Below are 20450 nucleotides of genomic sequence, written 5' to 3'. Positions count from 1 at the left end.
GCACCTGTGTCTAAAACCAGACTGCATGCATCAATGAAAACAATATATATATTGTATATACCTAGAGACATGATGAGCCAGAAAATAATGAGGAAAAGAAGCGCACAAGCACCTCGACGCGCGTTTCACCAACTCCAAGCTACATTAGGAGGTGCGATTCATTACATGTTTCACACTGGTAACTCCCCCTTTTATTTAAAATAATCTCTGAAGGCAGATTCTCAGAGAGATCTATGTCTGGCCCATAGATCTTAACAGCTCATTTGCATATTAAGAAAAATGTGGATTTCTCTGGAATAAGACACCAGATCGCAGATATGAAGGTATTTTATTCAGCTTCCTATGACCTACATGTACATATAGACGTATGTTTAAAAGGTTGATCCTACTGACAGATTCCCTCTTAATAAAAGTGGTGCAATACAAACGATACACAAGTGTTCGGTTTATTTTTTTTTTTGGCATGCATAGACTTGAATGGGCAAGTCTCACCTGAAAACTGAAAGAGACTAGTGCATGCTGTGATTTTTTTCACACGGACACAAAACGTGGTTTGTGTCACCATTTTCTGAGACCCGAAACTTTATTTTGGAACTGTGAGGCATTGGTTTTTTTAATTCATACCATCTTAGGGCACATACATTGTATTTTTAGGGGTTAGGAGTGATGACCAAAAAATGCGATTCTGGCATTTAGATAGATCGGGCTTTTGCGGATGTGGCAATACCCTGTATGTTTATTTATTAATGTCTTTATTTTAATGTGATTTTAATTCTTTATTAATCTTCATACAGGAGTTCACCTGTGATCATCTGATTGCTTGTTCTATATACTGCGATACCATAACATGAAGTATAAAGCAATATCAGGGTCTCCTATAAAGCCAAAGAAAAACCACAAAAAAACAGCCTTGCCAACTGCAGGTCAGATTACCAATGCAACCTATAAAGCCCCACTGATGACAAAAACCTGACAAACCCCATTATGTTCAATGGGATCCGCAATGTGATCCAGCCCTGCCATTATTTTTTCTGTTCAGCTGCTATGATGAAGCAGAACAAGATAATTAACTAACAAGGGTGTAAACTTAGCCTAAGAATTAAGGCAAGCACAGTGCAAGCCCTTTAAGTGACCACATAAAACTGCAGTCAGGAAATAAAAAAAAAAATTACAGTTGGTGGTCTTCTCAAAAAAGAGGCCAATATACACAAAAAGAGGAAAAACCCATCAAACAAAAATCTGATCTCGACAGGGGTAGTGTTGGTGGTCTTCTCATTACTATGTGTGAATAAACTAGATTACTACATTTCAAGACCTGCATGCTAACACAGCTGCAAAACATGGAAAGGAAAAGGCTTCAGTAGTGTAAAGATCAATTTTTATTTTTTCTAACCCCTAGCATTCCCCATCAGATCCAATAATAAAAGCGAACTCAGCATTTTCAGTGAGAACTACAATATTCAGTGATCACACATACACATAAAATGATTTTAACTAAAGAAAAACAAGAAAATGATCAAAAGACATAATAAAACAAACAAAATATACTCTCCGGTCTGTACAATCAGTATACGCAACTTTCTGCAGTGGTTTTGTTAAAGGATTGTCAAGAACCTTTATACTCATGTCCTATCCTTAAGATAAATCATCAGTATCAAATCAGTGGGGGTGGGACACTCAGGACCCCTGCCGATCAGATGCTCCCTGCTGGATGTGATCAGTTGCAGAGCGGCACAGCACAGCTCCATCTGCTTTATAGTGGCCGTGGCAGGGTACTGCACTTCCTTCCCTATTCAAACGAATAGGAGTAAATCTGCAGTACCCCAATGCGGCCACTATACAGCTGACGGCGCTGTGCAGCTCTGTAACTGATCACATCCGGCCAGAAACAGCAGATTGGCGGTGGTGCCGGGTTTCGCACCCCAATGACCTGATATTGATGACCTGTCCTAAGGATAGGACATCAGTAGGAAAGGTAGTGAACAACCCCTTTAAATATTTATATCAGCAATGTTTCAATCAACTGATGGGAAAAAAAGTGGGGAAAAATTTATTCTCAAAAGGAGTTCTCTCAGTAGGATCTTGAAACCAGAGATTTTTCCTTGGTTACTGCATAGATGCTGTAAAAACAGGACTCATCTTTGGGATTCACCATTATGCAGTGCAGACAGGGGGGGGACACTTTTAATCATTTATATATTAAAATTATGTTAAAAAAAATAAAATAAAACAGCAAAAAACTCAAAATCTAGAATAAAATCTAACATTAAACCGCCCTTTAGGACATAAAAATTCTCTGCCGTCTTTCTATAATAGTGCAACATATAGGACATTTATCCAGGACCTCGGCACAGTTGGCGCACACTACCAGGTGACCACATGGGATGAACACAATGCACACCGCTTTGTCCATACACACTTTGCACATCTTCTCCTCTTCCAGTTTCCTCAGCTTTTCTTCTATGTTGTTCTCTGCAAAACATCATTTTTCATTAGAAAAGTAAAGGCTAATGTAAAAGAGAGAAAATAATTCTTCAATCCCCCCAAATGGAAATCAGGTCCATTAGAAAGACGTACTAACATTCTGCTGCTTGCAATAAACCAAGCAAACAAGAACAATGTAAATAGCTCAACATAACGAATGTAACCAGTGCTTTCTCCAAAGTCAACACAAAATAAGGCTGGGTACGCTTAGTTTTTATTTTGTACATGTGGGTTAAAGAGCTGTAAAATATTTTCTCGTCCGGATATTCAAATTGTTTTTTTGCATCTTTTTTTTCCCCGTTACATGTGGGGCCTAATTTTTGTTATTTTCATATTAGCTTACTTTTTAGCCATTATCAGTGGGAAAATAAATAAGCAGGAAATTAATTATTGAATTTATTGTTTAAATTTTAATTTATTTCACACACTAGAAGGCATGCAAGACCCTTTTTTTTTGGGGGGGGGGGGGGGGAGACCTGCTCAAAAAATTAAACACTTTATTAAATTCCTAATTTTCTCTGTATAGCAGGATTGATTAGGTCTCCTAGGAATGAGCAGCCCCTGCTCCCTCCTCCCAGCGATTACATGACCACTGGGTCTGGAGGAGGAAGTGCTGTCAACGCTGTGTATACAGTAACAGGAAAAGCAGAAACCATAATAAACCATCTCTGCCTTCTCTATAGGGAGTCCGGCTGTGTCTGACAGCCAGCTCCCAACTCCCGCAGCTGCATGTAGTACAGCTGCTCTACTTTGTAGCAACGTTTTAGAACATCACTGCAGAGTAGAACATGGACCACCTGGATGTTCATGGTCTATGGGTGGTACAAAAGTAGGCAATGACTACTGCAGTCTCAGAATTAGTCAACTCTCCTGAATAGAATCTCTCATAGAAGACCACAGTTGCAAATCAGGTGTTGTGTCAAGCACATCTGATCCAACAAATCAAGAGACTAACCAGTCACTGGTTGTGAGTTTGTTGACTGTGATATCAAGAAGATTAGGTGGCAGCAGATACTGAGGTTTAAGTTTGCAAATAAAGGCACATACTGAACGCTGAAAGAAAATACATCATTCCTTTTTTGACAAAGCTGAAGCTTGGACATCATTGAACTTTCCCTCAGGACAATGATCAAAGCATAACAAAGTCCACTAAGGCTTGGTTTCAGAAGTTCTGGAAGATTCTGGAGTTATTGTTAGTCGCTGACTTGAACCCCACAGAAAATCCTTGATGGGATTTTAAGAAGGCTGTTGTAGCAATAAATCCAAGAATATTAATGAAGTAGAGGCCACTGCCATGAAGAATGGGCTAAAACTCCTAAAAACATTGCCCGAAGCTGGTGTCTTGCTATGCATCATGTTTGCAGCAGGTCATAACAGCCAGAGGGACTCTACCAAGTACAAAGGAAGCTGGTCATGAAAGTGTAAAACATTTGGAGTAACTACTTGTTATAACCGTGTTGAACTATTTAAAATAATGCCTTTAAACCATTCAAATACTGATGTCACTCAATGACCGAGGCATTCACATAGTGCAATTGCTGATGTCTTGTCATGGCAGCTGGGAGTCTGCTAAAGGCCCCCATGGCTACCAACTTCGTCCTATCGGGGGGGCTTCACATTAGGACGTAAGTTCCTCAACATACTGCAATACAGTAGTAGAATTGCTGTAAATAGAACAAACAAATGGTCACAGTTTCAAGCAGCCAAAAGTGGGTTAAGGGGGGAAGGGATGGGGATTAATGCAAACATAATAGGGACTAAAAAAATTATAAAAATTCTAGTTACTGTTATTTTCCCGTTAAAAAATAAAGATAAAAAAGCAAACTTGGTATCTCCATATCCTTAAAGGTCTGATCAAAATCAATTCTTACAGTAAACACCGTAAAGAAAAAAAAAAGAAAAAAAAAGCATTTCTATTATTTTGGTCACCACATCTGTTTAAAAAATGCAATAAAAAGCGATGATTACAAATGTTGTATACAGGTTTGATATCACTGTAACTGTACTAATATGGAAAATAGTTCCAGGTCATTTTTGACAATGAACATCGTGTAAAATAAAATAATAAGAAAGGCAGAATTGTGTTTTTTTCCCCCCACCATTTTACTGAATTGCGAGATTCCTCCCTGCTCTGTTCCCATACATTATATATGGTAAACTGAAGGGTGTCCTACAAAAAACAAGCATGCCCTCATACAGCGGTGTGCAGGCAAAATAAAAATCTTCTGACTCTTGAAAGTAGAGAAGGAAAAAACAAAAATACAAAAAAACAGAACATTTTTCCTCTGTGGGAAGAGGTTAAACCCCATTGATGCTGCTGAGAGACTCACATTACTGATATATGACAGACCGGTCGTCTGCTGAAATATGGACTGGATTAACCCTTTACGAATCTGTACACAGCTTTTTTGTACTAATAACAGATTTTAATTGTCAATCCCCTATATATATCCGTACCGTTTTCTGCCGGCTTAGCACTACCATTCGCAGGTTGAGAATTTAATAAATCTGACACCAGGACTTCGACAGATGTGTAGTTTTGTCCAGTGTTTTTTATTCTTTTCAACATCAGTTTCTTAATTTCTTCTAAATGAAATCCCATTTGCTGTGCATGAATCACCAAAGGGTTCTTCACTAATTCACTGTCTGGAAAGAGACACAGATCTATTAATCTGCTGAGAAAGGAATGAAATGGATGGTTTTAGGTCCGCTCATATCTCTCATGGATAACCAGGGATCATTGATGGAAGGATTGTCAGCAGTGCTGCCCTATATTTGCCCTCACGGGGCTACTTATCAGCTCATGGCACTGAAGGCTTAAGGTACCGTCACACTTAGCGACGCTACAGCGATCTCGACAATGATACGACCTGGCAGGGATCGTTGCTGCGTCGCTGTGTGGTCGCTGGTGAGCTGTCAAACAGGCAGATCTTCCCAACGACGCAGCAGCGATACGGCGACCCGTAGCGACCTGTATAACGATGCAACCCAAATGCACGCCTATGTGTCTCAGTTCTGAGTCGCCAACGAGGTCGTTGGTAAGGTGTCAAACACACCGATGCATGCTACCCAGCGGGACCTCAACGATCAAAAAATGGTCCAGGCCATTTCAACACAACCAGCGATCTCACAGCAGGGTCCTGGTCGCTGCTAAGTGTCAAACGTAGCGAGATCGCTACTGAGGTCGCTGTTGCGTCACAAAACTTGTGACTCAGCAGCGATCTCGCTTAGTGTGACGGGGGCTTACTGCTTACAGTCACTCCCCACTGTGTGACTGGCTGATGGGCCATCAATGAGCCATCAATCACAGCTGCGCTTCTCCAGCAGGTGATCATACAGGCCTCGCCATCACCATTATGTGCAGGGGCACAGGACCATGTACGCAATGGGCACGTAGAGGATTTTGAGGGCAGAAGTTGAGTTTTCACACAGTAATGCAGTCTGAATATTACCATTATAGAAAACATGCACAATCATTAGAAAAAAAAATATTACAATATTTTTAGATAATATAAAAAAAAATACACAATATATATACACAAGGGTATGGTATATTTATGTATTTAATAATATATATATATATATTTAATAATATATATATATATTTAATAATATATATATATATTTAATAATATATATATATATATATATATATATATATATATATATATATATACACAAACAAAAATACAGCAGCACTCTGTAAGCACTAAGATGTGTGCAAACATTGAGTATATGATATTTGCACTGCATTACTGATATACAGATTATACGCTACTTATAAATGAGGATACTTAGAACATAAATTGGCCAATTCATGAGAGCCCACCAGCTGCAACAAGCTGAACTTTCTTTGATAGGACCCTAAACCTAATATTTATCAGACATGCCTATCCCAGGCTAAAAGCCTACAAGTTCAAAGGGCAGATAGGATCCAGCACTAATCAAAAACAGCCCTAGGCTGATGGGAGGAGGCTCAGCCAAATATGAAGGCAGTCACCACTTCTACAGTGCACCATAGCTTGCACCTGTTCACATTTACTTTATTCTGTTCGGAGGTCTTGGTCAGATTTTTGTAGTATACTATTGGATTTTGTAACTGCCTTCATATCTGACTGAGCTCTTCCCATCATCCTATGGATGTTTTTAATTAGTGCTGGATCCTACTTGCCCCTTTCAATTTGTAAGCTTTTAGCCTGGGAGAGGCATTACTGATAACTTAGGTTTAGGCCCATCAATGAAAGGTCACCTTGCCGTGGCTGATGGGCTCATGAATTGGCCAATTCATGAGCTCAAGTACCTTCATTTTATAAGTATAGTCTACATAGCAGTAATGCAGTGCAAATTTCATATATTCAATGTTTACATACATCTTAGTGCTTACCGAGTGCTACTATGTTCTTGTGTGCGAGAAAAAAAATTTATACATACAAGGCCAAAAAGCCAATTTTGACAATAATGTGTCTTGTTACCTTCAGGTAAAGCAGGCGGGATATCACTTTCCTAAAGAAAAAAAATTGAATATTAATACTGTCTGGTCTGAGTTTACACCACTTGGCTGAGTTTGTGTCAAAATCTTCGCTGATGTTTGTAATAGGTTGCTAGCGTCCGGCCACAATCCTTTCCAGTGAAGTCACACTCGCTTGTTAGACAATGTGCAGAAAGTCCCTTACACACATGACAAATATGATGCAAGTCATAAATAAATCATTTTTGCTGTATTTTGGCAAATAACTCTCCCCCGGTTTATCAGTTTTCCTGGAGTGTTCCTTTGGTTGGATTTCTATGAGTTTGGATCTGGCATGTATGTGTGTGCTTGAGACAATGACACTAGGCTACAAATCCTGGAAGGGATAGATGAAGCATTTTCAGTGTAGTAAAGCAGAATATACAGGTGTATTAAAAAATTAACTGAAATAATTTAGCATCATTTCCTAGACTAAGGGAACGATCCCACGAGATGCATCAGATTTGCAGGATATTTCACACTTTGCATTGCAAATCTTCATTGATGGTCAATTTTATGCTGCAGATGTCCTCTGATGCGTACGGGTGAGATTTCGTAGAACCTCATTCACAATGCTGTTGCTGAAATATGCAGATTTTACGTCCAGAATATACACTATTGGAACATACCAAACAAATAGTCAGAGGCAGTGACGTTTTTTCAGGGGGCTGTGAGCCTAGCAGCCATGTTTCTATGGGTAGAGGGGAAGGAGAAGCTGCTAGACGCCTCTGGCAGCAAATTATCTGCCATGAGAGTAAATAATTGGGCCCTTGAAAGCTGGTGATCTCATGGAATTGTGCCCACGTTATATGGTCTCATGGCGTTATGTCTGCACGGGCATCTTTATGGCACGGTAATGCTTGCATGTAACGCAACTCTAAAATCTGCTAATTCATCTGTTAAATAAGAGCCGTCAGCTGTTGTGACACACACTGTTGTACCCGCAGAGCAGGCACGCCCTAAGGATCAGCACATTAATCTGTCTACATAAAGACAGGGATCACACGTGTAACTGTCAGTGAGTCCATTGTTAGGCATCCAGTTTAGTCAGGAGGAAACCGAACTCACCGGCCGGCTCGGCAGGGGCCTGGTCAGCTGGACAGTGTTGATAAAATGCTGCCCTTTCTCATCAACTAGGAATTTGCACCTGTAATGACAGAAAAAGACGAAGCAAAGAGAAAAGTATGTTACATTCTTACATCAAAAAGAACGAGATACAGAAATACAGCCTTGGGCTCTGTTCACACTTAAGCCCCCGTCTCACATAGCGAGATCGCTAGCGAGATCTCTGCTGAGTCACGGTTTTGGGGACGCAACAGCGACCTCACCAGCGATGTCGCTGTGTGTGACCACTTTGCAGCGATCAGGCCCCTGCTGTGAGGTCGCTGATCGCTGCAAAGTGTCCTGGACCATTTTTTGGTCGTTGCTCTCCCGCTGGTCAGCACACATCGCTGTGTGTGACCAGCGGGAGCACCGATCAGGCTGGTAACCATGATAAACATCGGGTTACTAGGGGCACACGCGCACTTAGTAACCCGATGTTTATCATGGTTACGAGCCTGCTAAAGTGAGCGGTAACCTCCCGCTCACCGTAGCAGAGTGGTAACCATGATAAACATCGGGTTACTAAGTGCGCGTGTGCCCCTAGTAACCCGATGTTTATCATGGTTACCAGCCTGCTCCTGCTTCAGCAGGCTGGTAACCGGAGCAGGACATCGTGGAAAGATTCTTTCCACGATGTCGCTGCTCCCCTGATGGTTGGTGAGCCTGCCTGTTTGACAGCTCACCAGCGATCCCTGACAGATCGTATCGTTGTTGGGATCGTTGCAGCGTCGCTAAGTGTGACGGGGCCTTTAGTTGGGTTTTTTACATTCCCAAGTGTTTGAGAAAAAAACAAAACAATGCAGGAGTCTATGAGTACAGAAGTCACGTGATCTGTGGTACTGCGTTTTTCCAGCATCGGTTACATATAAGGTTCATGTGCGACACGACACATGAATCTAAAAATGCTTTACTCGTACTATCACAAAAACTGCCGGGAGGGAAACTGTATAGTGATTCACACCAAAAGCAGGTGATGGAGACATCATGTGGAAAGTGGCTGCTTACACGTCATCTCAAAGGGGTTATTTGGTGAAAACAGGTTATCACTAGAGATGGGAAAATGGATTCCCAGGAGTGCGATCTATGGGCCAGGTCAGTAATATGACCGCTGGACGGGAGGCCTGTGCATCTACTTGTATCCCTGCCGGACTAGCGCAACGTCATCATTGCAGCCGGATGCAGACAGGTCGTCTCACCAGCCCAGCTAATCAGAGGAACAGCGCTCATCAGCCCCATGGAGAATTAGTTAAGTGGTCATCAAGCAAAAGCAGTGCCATTTAATTCAAACAGGGGTAAAAGTTCCCCATTCTGCCAATTGGTGCAAGCTCCAGAGGTTGGACCCGCACTGATCAATACGTTATCACCTATACTGTGGATAGATGACCACTTGTTTTCAGCAGAGAGTCCCTCTAAGGTGCTGCCTACCTAAAGCAGGGCATAAACGATTAACTGCTTCCCATCACTACCCTACCTTTCACATTGTAATCAAAGTACCATTTTCCATTAGGACCTTAAAAAAGGTGTCTGTTGGTTCCCCCATGATAGTGCCGCAGCTTGCTCGCCGCCACAAGTAGACTCACAATGGCAGGCATTGAGTAGGGTGGGGGCAATTAATCAAAACCGGATACTCATCTAAGGAGTGTGACTTGTCTGACCATGGGCATCTTGATTCAGTCATACAGGAAGAATAGGCGATGCGTCACTATGACAGAAGGGGGCTTGTCTGTAGCCCCCACATCTGCCCAAAGCTTCTGCATATGATGCCAAATAAAGAAATAACCACACAAATCTATTAGGCTTTTTTTTACATTCTTCTTTTTGAAAAATTGCTAAAAATAATAGAATAAATTACATATATTTCAAGATGGTATAAAAAAAATGTAAAACCCATCCTAAAAAAAACCAAAACACTCATATGGCTACATGGATATAAAATGAAAGTTATGGTCCTGAGAACATTTAATTGAATTTCTGAGAAACATGTTGATCAAAAAAGGTACTAAAATACAAAAAAAACACATACACTGTAAAACAAATTCAGCAAAAATGTTATTAATATTGGTGTTTTTCACTCTCTCAGTCTCATCCCAAGAAGGAACATAAAGAATCGATAAGTTTCATGCACCTCAAAAAAGCAGCAATAAAAAGCTATGGAAAAGTATACAGCAAACCATGAAACACAACAAAGGTTAATATTGCGCTTTTCTCACAACAGACAAAAAGCGCAGAGCTCGGATTGGTCCAGTTATAGGCCACGTTCACCCGTTCAGTATTTGGTCAGTATTTTACCTCAGTATTTGTAAGCCAAAACCAGGAGTGAAACAATCCAAGGAAAAGTATAATAGAAACACGTCACCACTTCTGTATTTATCACCCACTGTGAATCTTCATGGAGCCTTGTGGAACCATGCGGAGGACCATGGGGGTGTGTAATACACTGCAAAGGATCTAGAAGACCCCCAAACACGATAGATAGCTGTCGGGCGAACTACTATTCAACCCAGACCTTTGTAAAGTGAATGGGGGGCTTCAGTCTCACCGATTTTACCTACAGTGAAATATTAAGAAGATGTTTCCTTTTATTTTTCCCCTCTAACTGTTTAGTGAATGTGATATAAACATGGAGGATAACTGGGGAGCTGCCAAATACATTCTTTTAACTGTATTATTCCTTTGGTCATTATATCATCCACATCGTCATACCCTGGATACCATCTTGCGTGTAATTCCCACGGGTCATCTCTTACTTTCCAATCTCTTAGTTCCCCGCCACAGTAAAAGCATCTTGCGGAGTCTCGATGGCCTATGATTCACAGACAATAACGGGTTAATTACAGACCCTGCACATGGCTTTTTCTGCAAGTAGGAATGTCTATACGGAAAAAAAGAAATTCTGTCAGAAACTCCTTTATCCTGGACGGCGGCACTTTAAGGCTATGTTCACACATGTTGGGTTTTTCAGCATATTTTGCAGCAGATTTTTGTGCACATTTTCAGCTGTCTTTTGCAGTACCAGCAAAGTCTATGAGAAACCAGAATTCTCTGTTCACACATGTTGCTTTTTTTTTATGCATGTTTTCTGCCTTGCTTGCGTTTTTGGAAAATAGAGCATGTCATTTCTTTCAGCGTTTTTGATTGCAAAATATGGGTTCTATTTTGTGATTAACCATCTTGTTTTGGGCACTGAGATGGTTGCTTGTATTGGGAGTTTAATTAATTAAACTAGTGATGTGTACAGTGTAAACATTAGTTAACCTAAGTGTGAGACTGAACAATACCTGTGGCCCAGTGAGGTGTGAGATTGTTCAATTTCACACCTCACTGGGCAACAGGCATTGTTCAATTTCACACCTCACTGGGCCACAGGCATTGTTCAATTTCACACCTCACTGGGCCACAGGCATTGTTCAATTTCACACCTCACTGGGCCACAGGCATTGTTCAATTTCACACCTCACTGGGCCACAGGCATTGTTCAATGCCTGTGGCCCAGTGAGGTGTGAAATTGAACAATGCCTGTGCAAACTGAAAAGCAGACCCCATAGTGTGAAAGCAAATTGTGTCATACAAACACAATGTATAGCCAGTGTCTAAACTATTCCTGAACAATTCACCCCCCACCACTATGGCAAAAACAGAATGAGATTTTTTTTTTCACCACAGAACTTTATGTACATGCATGAATAGAGACAGAAGGACAGTGGAAAATAAACATAATAAAAGCTGCATTTTCGATGCAGCTGTTTTCCTGACAGAGAAAAGTTGTCAGCAGATTTGCAGCAGATTTAGATGCAGAAAATAAACACGTGTGAACATAGCCTTAGGATATGTGCAGATTTGTCGGTTTACCGCAGATGAAGAAACCTACGACATTGACAACTGACATCCACAACACATTAAATTTCCGCTGTGGATTTTCTCTGCAGCGTGGGGCTGACACTTCGTAATTTTTTCCGCACAACACAAATACTCTAATACACAGGAGATTTTTTTTGCTTGGCAATCCGGAAAGAAAATCTGTTGGCCATGGCCTTAACAAACTAAAAAGTTCTGGTATTGGAAAACACACTGTTGGGTTATTTCTCCACAAAGTAAAAACCAAGGGCGTGAAAACTAAGCGATGGGGTTTACTGTGATCGGCCGCAGTTTTGTAATGCAGTAATTAGAATCAGGGAACAGAAACATTTGTAAAAGGACATCCAAAATGACGGAAAGGTCTATTGTAGTATCTTATACACTGGAGGAGACGGAAAAGACTGCTCTACTTCAGGATGCAGTGGCATTGGAAAGCCATGAAAACTGTACGAACCTGTGAATAAAGACGAAAGGGGCGCTCAGCTTTATTATGGGGGCTGTGCAGCTGGCACATAACAGAATTACTGCCTGTTAGCAGAGGTACAGGACTGGACTCTTGGGATTGAACCCGTCACATACACAAGCGCTTTGTACCTTCTCTTGAGGATTTTTTTTCAGTTTTTGGGTTACCCCAGGTGACCCCGCAGTTCAATAACAATCAGGTATTTGGCTTTCTATGATTGGTCTTTCTGTAAATGTCTGGTCTGTGCACAAGCTGCTGCACATGTACACTTGATTCAGTGGAGTATACATGTGGTTTTAAAGGGAACCTGTCACGTTGTTTTTCGCTAATAAACTGGCCCCAGTGTTTTATTACGGATACAATGTGCATCACTAACATGTTGTTTTCAAGCAAAACGCGGCAGTATTCATTCCAAAAAAATCACTTTGTGTAGCTATATTCAACCTTTTAGTCACAGGGGTGGGCTTCCGCTGGTTTCAGTCATGGTGTCATCATCTTATCTATGCCCACGCCCCTTGATTGATCCGCAGTACTGGCCTGAAGTCACGGGAATCTTATCTGTAATCCCGCACAGTGACGAGCAGCTCCTTGGGCATGAGCACTGAATCAGGGTGTACGTCCCCAGCTTCATTTACCGTGCTGCTGTGAGTCTCTGGCTTTGAGACATCACAATTCAGAGTGGCGCAAATGTGGTTTGCGCGCTGTCTCCCCATAGACTGTCTCCGCTGCTGCTCTGGAGCGTGCCCGGGGGGAGGCAGCTCTGGAGCGTGCCCGGGGGGAGGCAGCTCTGGAGCGTGCCCGGGGGGGAGGCAGCTCTGGAGCGTGCCCGGGGGGGAGGCAGCTCTGGAGCGTGCCCGGGGGGGAGGCAGCTCTGGAGCGTGCCCGGGGGGGAGGCAGCTCTGGAGCGTGCCCGGGGGGGAGGCAGCTCTGGAGCGTGCCCGGGGGGGAGGCAGCTCTGGAGCGTGCCCGGGGGGGAGGCAGCTCTGGAGCGTGCCCGGGGGGGAGGCAGCTCTGGAGCGTGCCCGGGGGGGAGGCAGCTCTGGAGCGTGCCCGGGGGGGAGGCAGCTCTGGAGCGTGCCCGGGGGGGAGGCAGCTCTGGAGCGTGCCCGGGGGGGAGGCAGCTCTGGAGCGTGCCCGGGGGGGAGGCAGCTCTGGAGCGTGCCCGGGGGGGAGGCAGCTCTGGAGCGTGCCCGGGGGGGAGGCAGCTCTGGAGCGTGCCCGGGGGGGAGGCAGCTCTGGAGCGTGCCCGGGGGGGAGGCAGCTCTGGAGCGTGCCCGGGGGGGAGGCAGCTCTGGAGCGTGCCCGGGGGGGAGGCAGCTCTGGAGCGTGCCCGGGGGGGAGGCAGCTCTGGAGCGTGCCCGGGGGGGAGGCAGCTCTGGAGCGTGCCCGGGGGGGAGGCAGCTCTGGAGCGTGCCCGGGGGGGAGGCAGCTCTGGAACGTGCCCGGGGGAGGCAGCTCTGGAACGTGCCCGGGGGAGGCAGCTCTGGAACGTGCCCGGGGGAGGCAGCTCTGGAACGTGCCCGGGGGAGGCAGCTCTGGAACGTGCCCGGGGGAGGCAGCTCTGGAATGTGCCCGGGGGAGGCTGCTTGTCACTGCACAAGCGTGCATCACTAACACACTGGGTTAAGTTTAATAGCGAAAAACAATGTGACAGCTTCCCTTTGATGAAAAGAGGGGATTTTGCACCTATTGTCAGGCATATACAACCATAAAGAACATGTCTGACAGTGGCCACAGTCTTCATGGATGCGAGGGCATCTGTAAACTATAGGGTCTCATAGTGTAATGATTTTTGCGGTGGCCTTTCGCATGGGAAAACACACTTTCCTATACAGCTGATAGACAAACACCGGCCAGACGGATGTCAAGAAGATGTTCTTGGTCTCTGCCTGGTGTAGAGAGGCCGATGTCACCATGTACTGGTGTTTTTTTTCTTCTGGCTTCACATGTTGGACATGACCACAAAACACTTTGTTTTAGCTGCTTCTCAGGGGGAGTTTATCACAAATGTGAACAGATTGGGCATTAAATTATAACATGCTCATATTATATGGTGTGAAGGAGTGCAAACGCCCCCCATACACATTATCATACAGTGGGCCTGTCACTCTGAAGTCAGCAAGTTTGGCCAACATTCATGTATAGTGTATGGGCATTACACCAGGGAAACCAAGTCATGATCTCCACTAGGGCAAGGGACTGATGTGACGGATGTTACATATGAAGAAACAATATAACAAATTGCTCAATAAATGTGACACACAGTTAGTTATGATCTCACCAGTACTATAAAACCCCGCTTTGGCTAGCGCCTCCTTGTTAATCGCGTAAGCCCAAGTAGCAAAACTCTCCAGCCGAGCCTTCGCTTGACTCATGGTGGGATTTTCGGGGACTTCAGAATCCCTTCTTGTACCGCTGCCCAGCTCAGCAGTTACATTCCCAACATCTCGACCCAAAACAAAGAAGCAGTCTGGGAAATGCTTGCGGTGCTCCGTCCACGCCACATCACTGGGCTCCCAGTTCATCAGCTTTCCTCCACAACAGAAACATTTCACCATGTCGTCCTTTCCTGCGTAGAAGAGACCTGCGCTGGCCAGCTCTTTTGGGGTCTGGCGCACATAACAAGGCCAGTTCTTGAACGTCTTAAGTCGTGCTTCTTCGCTACACATACTTAGATATTTGGGGAAATTCGGTTGGGATTCATCAACTACCCTTCCCGTCCTCAACAAAAAATCTGTCTCAAAATCACAGTTGGAGCTTTGATCCAAATCATAGGTTGCACAGTTATTCCCTAGATGAGGACCCGAGTTTTGACTCACGGGAGCTTGAGTTTGTATGTTTTCACTTCTTGCGTTAAATGCGTTGATAAATTTACAGTTTGGGCTGATTTTCCGATGCTTCCCAATGGCGGTGTCTCCATGCTGCCAGCCTTCTACTATAGCTTTACAGCTGAAGCACTCCACTCTGTCCTCCACCCCAGTATAATAGAAGCCGGCACGGGCCAGGGCTGCTGCCGAGATAGGACAGGTACTGGGAAAATTTGCAAATGATGCCAATCGACTGGTTTCCTCAGAGAAGTCACTGTCCACTTCCATGTCGCGTGCACCATCTGACACTTTAGGGCAGTGACATGTCATGTCCTCTGGAAAGGATGGCTTATCTATAGTAAAAGAAGAAGCACAATAACACAAGCAGAATTAAAAAAAAAGTCAACAAAAAGTAAATGTTCCTTTAATAGGTTCACGAAATAACAGAAGTTCTGCAAAAGAGATTTAAAGGGGTTGTCACTATGTGACTACAGACTGGTGAATCCTGACATCATGAGCATTGCACACTGTGAAGATTCTCCTGTGCCAGGAGTGGGAGGGAGCTCATGTGACCACAAGTATGTGATTTGCATACTTACGGTCACATTCCGACTAGACATTTCCGGCCTCACTCAATTCACTTGATTGAGCGAACACGGACACGGACACTGACTAATCAGCATGTGACCGCATGTATACAAATCACATGCTTGCAGTCATGCGGCCACCGCTCCTGGCACAGGAGAGTCCTCACAGTGTGAAATGCTCACCATGTGAGGATTTACAGGTCTGTAGTCACATAGCCTTCGGCTGGGCAACCCCTTTAAGTGGTGTCAATTACAACGACTGCTCGGTTATATCAAATAATTAGCAAGAGAACTGTTAATTAAAGAGCGTTCTCCAGGCAAATGATACCGATAGCGCCGCTCACAGGCACATATTGTAACAAGAGGTATTTACAAAAATACTTCTTTACAAGGTTTAAATCGATGGGGGCATTATGTACTGTAGTGGACCACCTCTTTAAAGTCTCTGAAGTTCATGTGTGCCGAGTGGGGAAGTGAATGTGGTATAAACACAGCATTTTGGCTTCTTCACATGTTGTGGATTGGTGCAGATTTTCAATCTAGATTTGAAGACAAAAAGTCTGCAGTGGATTTCAGTAGATGCAAAGTCAGGGAATGTGCACAGAATGTCTTTTTCAGGAGGAAAAAAAAATAAATTATGCACAGCAATATTGAAATGACATTGCTGTGCACATGGTCTGTCTTTTATTATTTCTTGTAAATGTCTCAGAGACCGTGAAGCAGTTAAAAGTAGTAACATGTTCATTCTTCTAGTTAGGTTTAAAAAAAAAAAAAAAGACACAGGCAGCGAAGACTCTGCCAAAAAGATGGCAAAACTGCCAGACAAGCAGCTTCAGAAAAAAGAGCCGACTAGTGATGAGCAAGCGTACTCGTTTAACCCTTACATGGAGCACGCTTGGGTGCTTGCCGAGTATCTTCGGCGTGCTCGCATATTATGTTTGAGTCCCTGTGTCTGCATGATTTACAGCTGTAAGACAGCCTCAACACATGTGAGGATTCCCCAACTAACCAGCAATCCCTGCATGTGTTTAGGCTGTGTTACAGCTGAAAATCATGCAGACGCAATATATATATTACAGTGCTAACCACTGAGCCACCGTGGTACCATATATATAGTACAATGCTAACCATTGAGTCACCATGCTAATAAATATATATATATATATATATATATATATATATATATATATATATATTACAGTGCTAACCACTGAGCCACTGTGCTGCCCTATACAGTACAGTGCTAACCACTGAGCCACTGTGCTGCCCTATACAGTACAGTGCTAACCACTGAGCCACTGTCGGGCACCCTTGCGCGCTATGGGACCCATGAGTAGTGTGGAGCCGGCGCCCACCACCTCCCCCGCTTGCTCAGGGCCCTGGCAGCCAGCAGCACAATACTTACCCCTCCCCGTGCCTCCGCAGCAGCTCCTGCATCCTCCGCGGCTGCTGCACTGTGATGTCTCAGGTCAGAGGGCGCGGTGACGTCTTTACACCGCGCCCTCTCCTGAGCAGTCACAGCGCAGAGCGGGAAGACGGCAAAGACGCTGAGGAGTGCAGAGCAGCTATATCGGCAGCAGGTGAGAAGTGAGGTATTTGATTTTTTTTTTTTAGTATGGAGGATTGGGGCGTTATATGAAGGGGAACAAGTGACACTGCATGGAGCACTATATGGGGGGTGAGAGGCGACATCCTCTATGGAGCGTTACACGGGGGGCCAGTATCCTCTATGGAGCGTTGTATGGGGTCCATAATACCGTATGGAGGACTAGGTGGTGCCCATAATACCGTATGGAGGACTATACTGTCCGGTCTACACTGTGAGCTGCGAGGATTCGCCGGTTTTTGAGCTATTGTAGAATTTACAATAGATATTACATAAGGGGCCCACTGAGACTTTCGCCCAAGGCCCACAAAAACCTGGAGCCAACCCTGAGTACAGCGCTAACCACCTTGCTGCCCTATCTATATAGTACAGCGCTAACCACCTTGCTGCCCTATCTATATAGTACAGCGCTAACCACCTTGCTGCCTTATCTATATAGTACAGCGCTAACCACCTTGCTGCCTTATCTATATAGTACAGCGCTAACCACCTTGCTGCCCTATCTATATAGTACAGCGCTAACCACCTTGCTGCCTTATCTATATAGTACAGCGCTAACCACCTTGCTGCCCTATCTATATAGTACAGCGCTAACCACCTTGCTGCCCTATCTATATAGTACAGCGCTAACCACCTTGCTGCCTTATCTATATAGTACAGCGCTAACCACTGAACCACCGGGCTGCCCCAAATCCTTCATGACAATCCACTACATAAAAGTGACAGTGATTCCTCCCCGGGATGTTGGGGACTGTGATCTACAGTACAGTTACCACATTTCTCCAGGACACATGACCCTTATCCACAGGCACTGCAGATGTGAGGAGACCCTGCAGATCCAGCCCTGACCCCGGGGTGACACCTGCAGGAGACATGACCTCCACCTCCTTGGAGAACAGAGCGGGAGGGCCCCTGACACAGCGGGGTGATGCACACCTGCGCTATATGGGAACTAGTTTAGCGGCAGAAGGAGAGCGCACAAGTGATGTGGGCGGGCGGCACAAACTGCTCCTGTGCACAGGGGCGCGTACAGCGCAGGTGACCTGAGGATAGGGCACGGGTGTGTGGGGGCGCACAGCACTATGCGTCCTCCAAGACCGCCCTCCGCTGGGGATCCCACTAGAGGCCCCCACACATGGCATACTGTATGTACGGGCAGTAACTTACAGTCTCGGGGCGGATGACTTCCCTGTTCCGTGCTCTGGAAGCGACTACCCGTCACCCGGAAGTAGTGAGCGAGTATCACCAGCACAGCCTGCAGCCCAGACGTCAGCCTTAAGGAGCGCTGCCACCTAGCGTCTGCAGAGTGGAAGGACAGGGCGTCTGAGACACCAGTGAGGGGGAATTGTAGGAGGCTCCTCCCACTAATGTGTATGGCGCCGGGTTCACATGCGTTTTATTTCTATCAGATTCCATGCCCAACCTGAAAACAACGGACGGAAATGGAGAGAGGAGCAGTGTTCATCATCCCATAGAGATTGTTTCCACAGTCCCATACAGTTATATCACTAGGCTGTGCACAGGAAGATCCCTGGAGTCTGGCTGCTGAGATTGTCCAGCGTCCACTGTGTGAACAGAGCCAGTGCCACCAACCCATTATCTGTGTGTACGGGCTGTGATCACACACAGTGCTGCTGAGTTAGGGAGAGATTTATACAGCAAAATAGTTAGGTGTAGGGTCTCTAAAGCCTGTCAAATCAAACAAACAGTCCTTCTCAGGACTAATACCCATCCCAGATATCAGGCAGGCAGGCTGTATAGGAGACGCAGTGGTTATACCAGCAAACGCTGCATTACAGTCCTGTGTGCTCCTGCTGGTCAAATTGCTAGACTTATCCCCCGGTCTCAGGGGCCAGGAAAAATCCTTTTTTTTCATCTAAATCCAGTATTTTTTTTCCCCTCAGTCAGACTGTACAAATACGCGTCTTATTAACCTTTTGGTATGTCCCCCCCCCCCAAAAAAAAAAAATTGAGTGTGTCTGTGACTGTTCAGACACCAATATATCTGTTTAAAAGAGTCTGGTGTAGGCCAGAGAAATAGAACTGTGGTTTTCCTCTTCCGTGGTTCTAATCTCCTTTTTATTACCCTTTTTCCATTGATAGTGCGAGTGTAAGCTATTTTACTTCATTTACAATGGGTAAGGCGCGTGGCAAGGGACGTGGAACTGGACGTTCTGGTGATGGTGCGTGTAGAGTACGGGGCCGTTGCCAAGGTGAAAATGTGCCACAACCAACAGCCACATCTTCTCGCTCCCACTTCTTGACCGAATTACTAGGGAAGTACACTACAACACCAGTATTGCGAACTGATCAGTGTGAGCAGGTTATTAATTGGATAGCAGATAATACTTCCAGTTAACTGGGCACCACCACCTCCTGTCTGTCTTCCAAACGGTCAAGTTTTAGTAGCCGTGAGTCTCGACCTCATACTCCTCCTCACCCTGATGCTCCTTCCTCCCACCATGCCGCGTGTCGTCAGACAGCAACTGATCCCACACTTGGACACTCCGAAGAGCTGTTCACTGGTCCATTTCCATATTTGTGCCCTTCGCCTGCTCCGCTTGAAGTGGTGGAAGAGGAGATCCCATGTAGCGATGCCCAAATATTTGAACAGCCACGGCCACAGGAAGTCGACGCTGGCAATTTGTCACAAGAGATGGATGATGATGAGACACAATTGCCACGAAGTGAGGAGGAGGATCGTGGTGCGCAAGTGGAAGAGGAGGAGGTGGTGGATGATCTAGTAACTGACCCAACGTGGCAGGAGGACATGCAGAGCGAGGCCAGCAGCACACAGGGGGAGGGAGGCAGAGTACCCCAACAGGCAGGAAGAAGCAGTGTGGTGGCCGCACACAGAAGGTGGGCAACCGTTCCCCGTAACACCAACACGAGGGACATTGCCAGTACAACCGGTAGGTCTTCCAGAGTCGGGAATTTTTTTAAAGACTCTGCTGATAACCCCAAAAAGGCCATTTGTACCACCTGCCATGCCAGCATCAGCAGGGGCGACAAAACAACCAGCCTGACCACCACCAGC

At 44.9% G+C, this 20450-nt stretch overlaps 1 protein-coding gene across 2 annotated transcripts; it reads right to left on the bottom strand.

Annotated features, from left to right (window-relative positions):
- Positions 1-445: 445 nt before the first annotated feature.
- Positions 446-18693, bottom strand: XIAP (X-linked inhibitor of apoptosis). 2 transcript variants are annotated; one of them, XM_073641085.1, is made up of 7 exons: positions 18581-18693; positions 14695-15573; positions 10799-10898; positions 8060-8138; positions 6957-6987; positions 4942-5130; positions 446-2472 (listed from the first exon to the last, which is right to left on the bottom strand). In XM_073641085.1, the coding sequence occupies exons 2-7, from the start codon at positions 15548-15550 to the stop codon at positions 2279-2281; spliced, it is 1449 nt and encodes a 482-aa protein (XP_073497186.1). In that variant the 5' UTR covers positions 15551-15573; positions 18581-18693; the 3' UTR covers positions 446-2278. The 2 variants fall into 2 exon arrangements, with proteins under 2 accessions (XP_073497186.1, XP_073497187.1); XM_073641086.1 differs by lacking the exon at positions 4942-5130.
- Positions 18694-20450: the final 1757 nt, after the last annotated feature.

This window comes from Phyllobates terribilis, unplaced genomic scaffold (assembly GCF_046119375.1).
Source record: "Phyllobates terribilis strain yellow unplaced genomic scaffold, ASM4611937v1 Scaffold_7__3_contigs__length_470593459, whole genome shotgun sequence".
In the NCBI taxonomy this organism is placed as follows: Eukaryota; Metazoa; Chordata; class Amphibia; order Anura; family Dendrobatidae; genus Phyllobates; species Phyllobates terribilis.
This window is presented reverse-complemented; position numbering and strand designations above follow the sequence as displayed.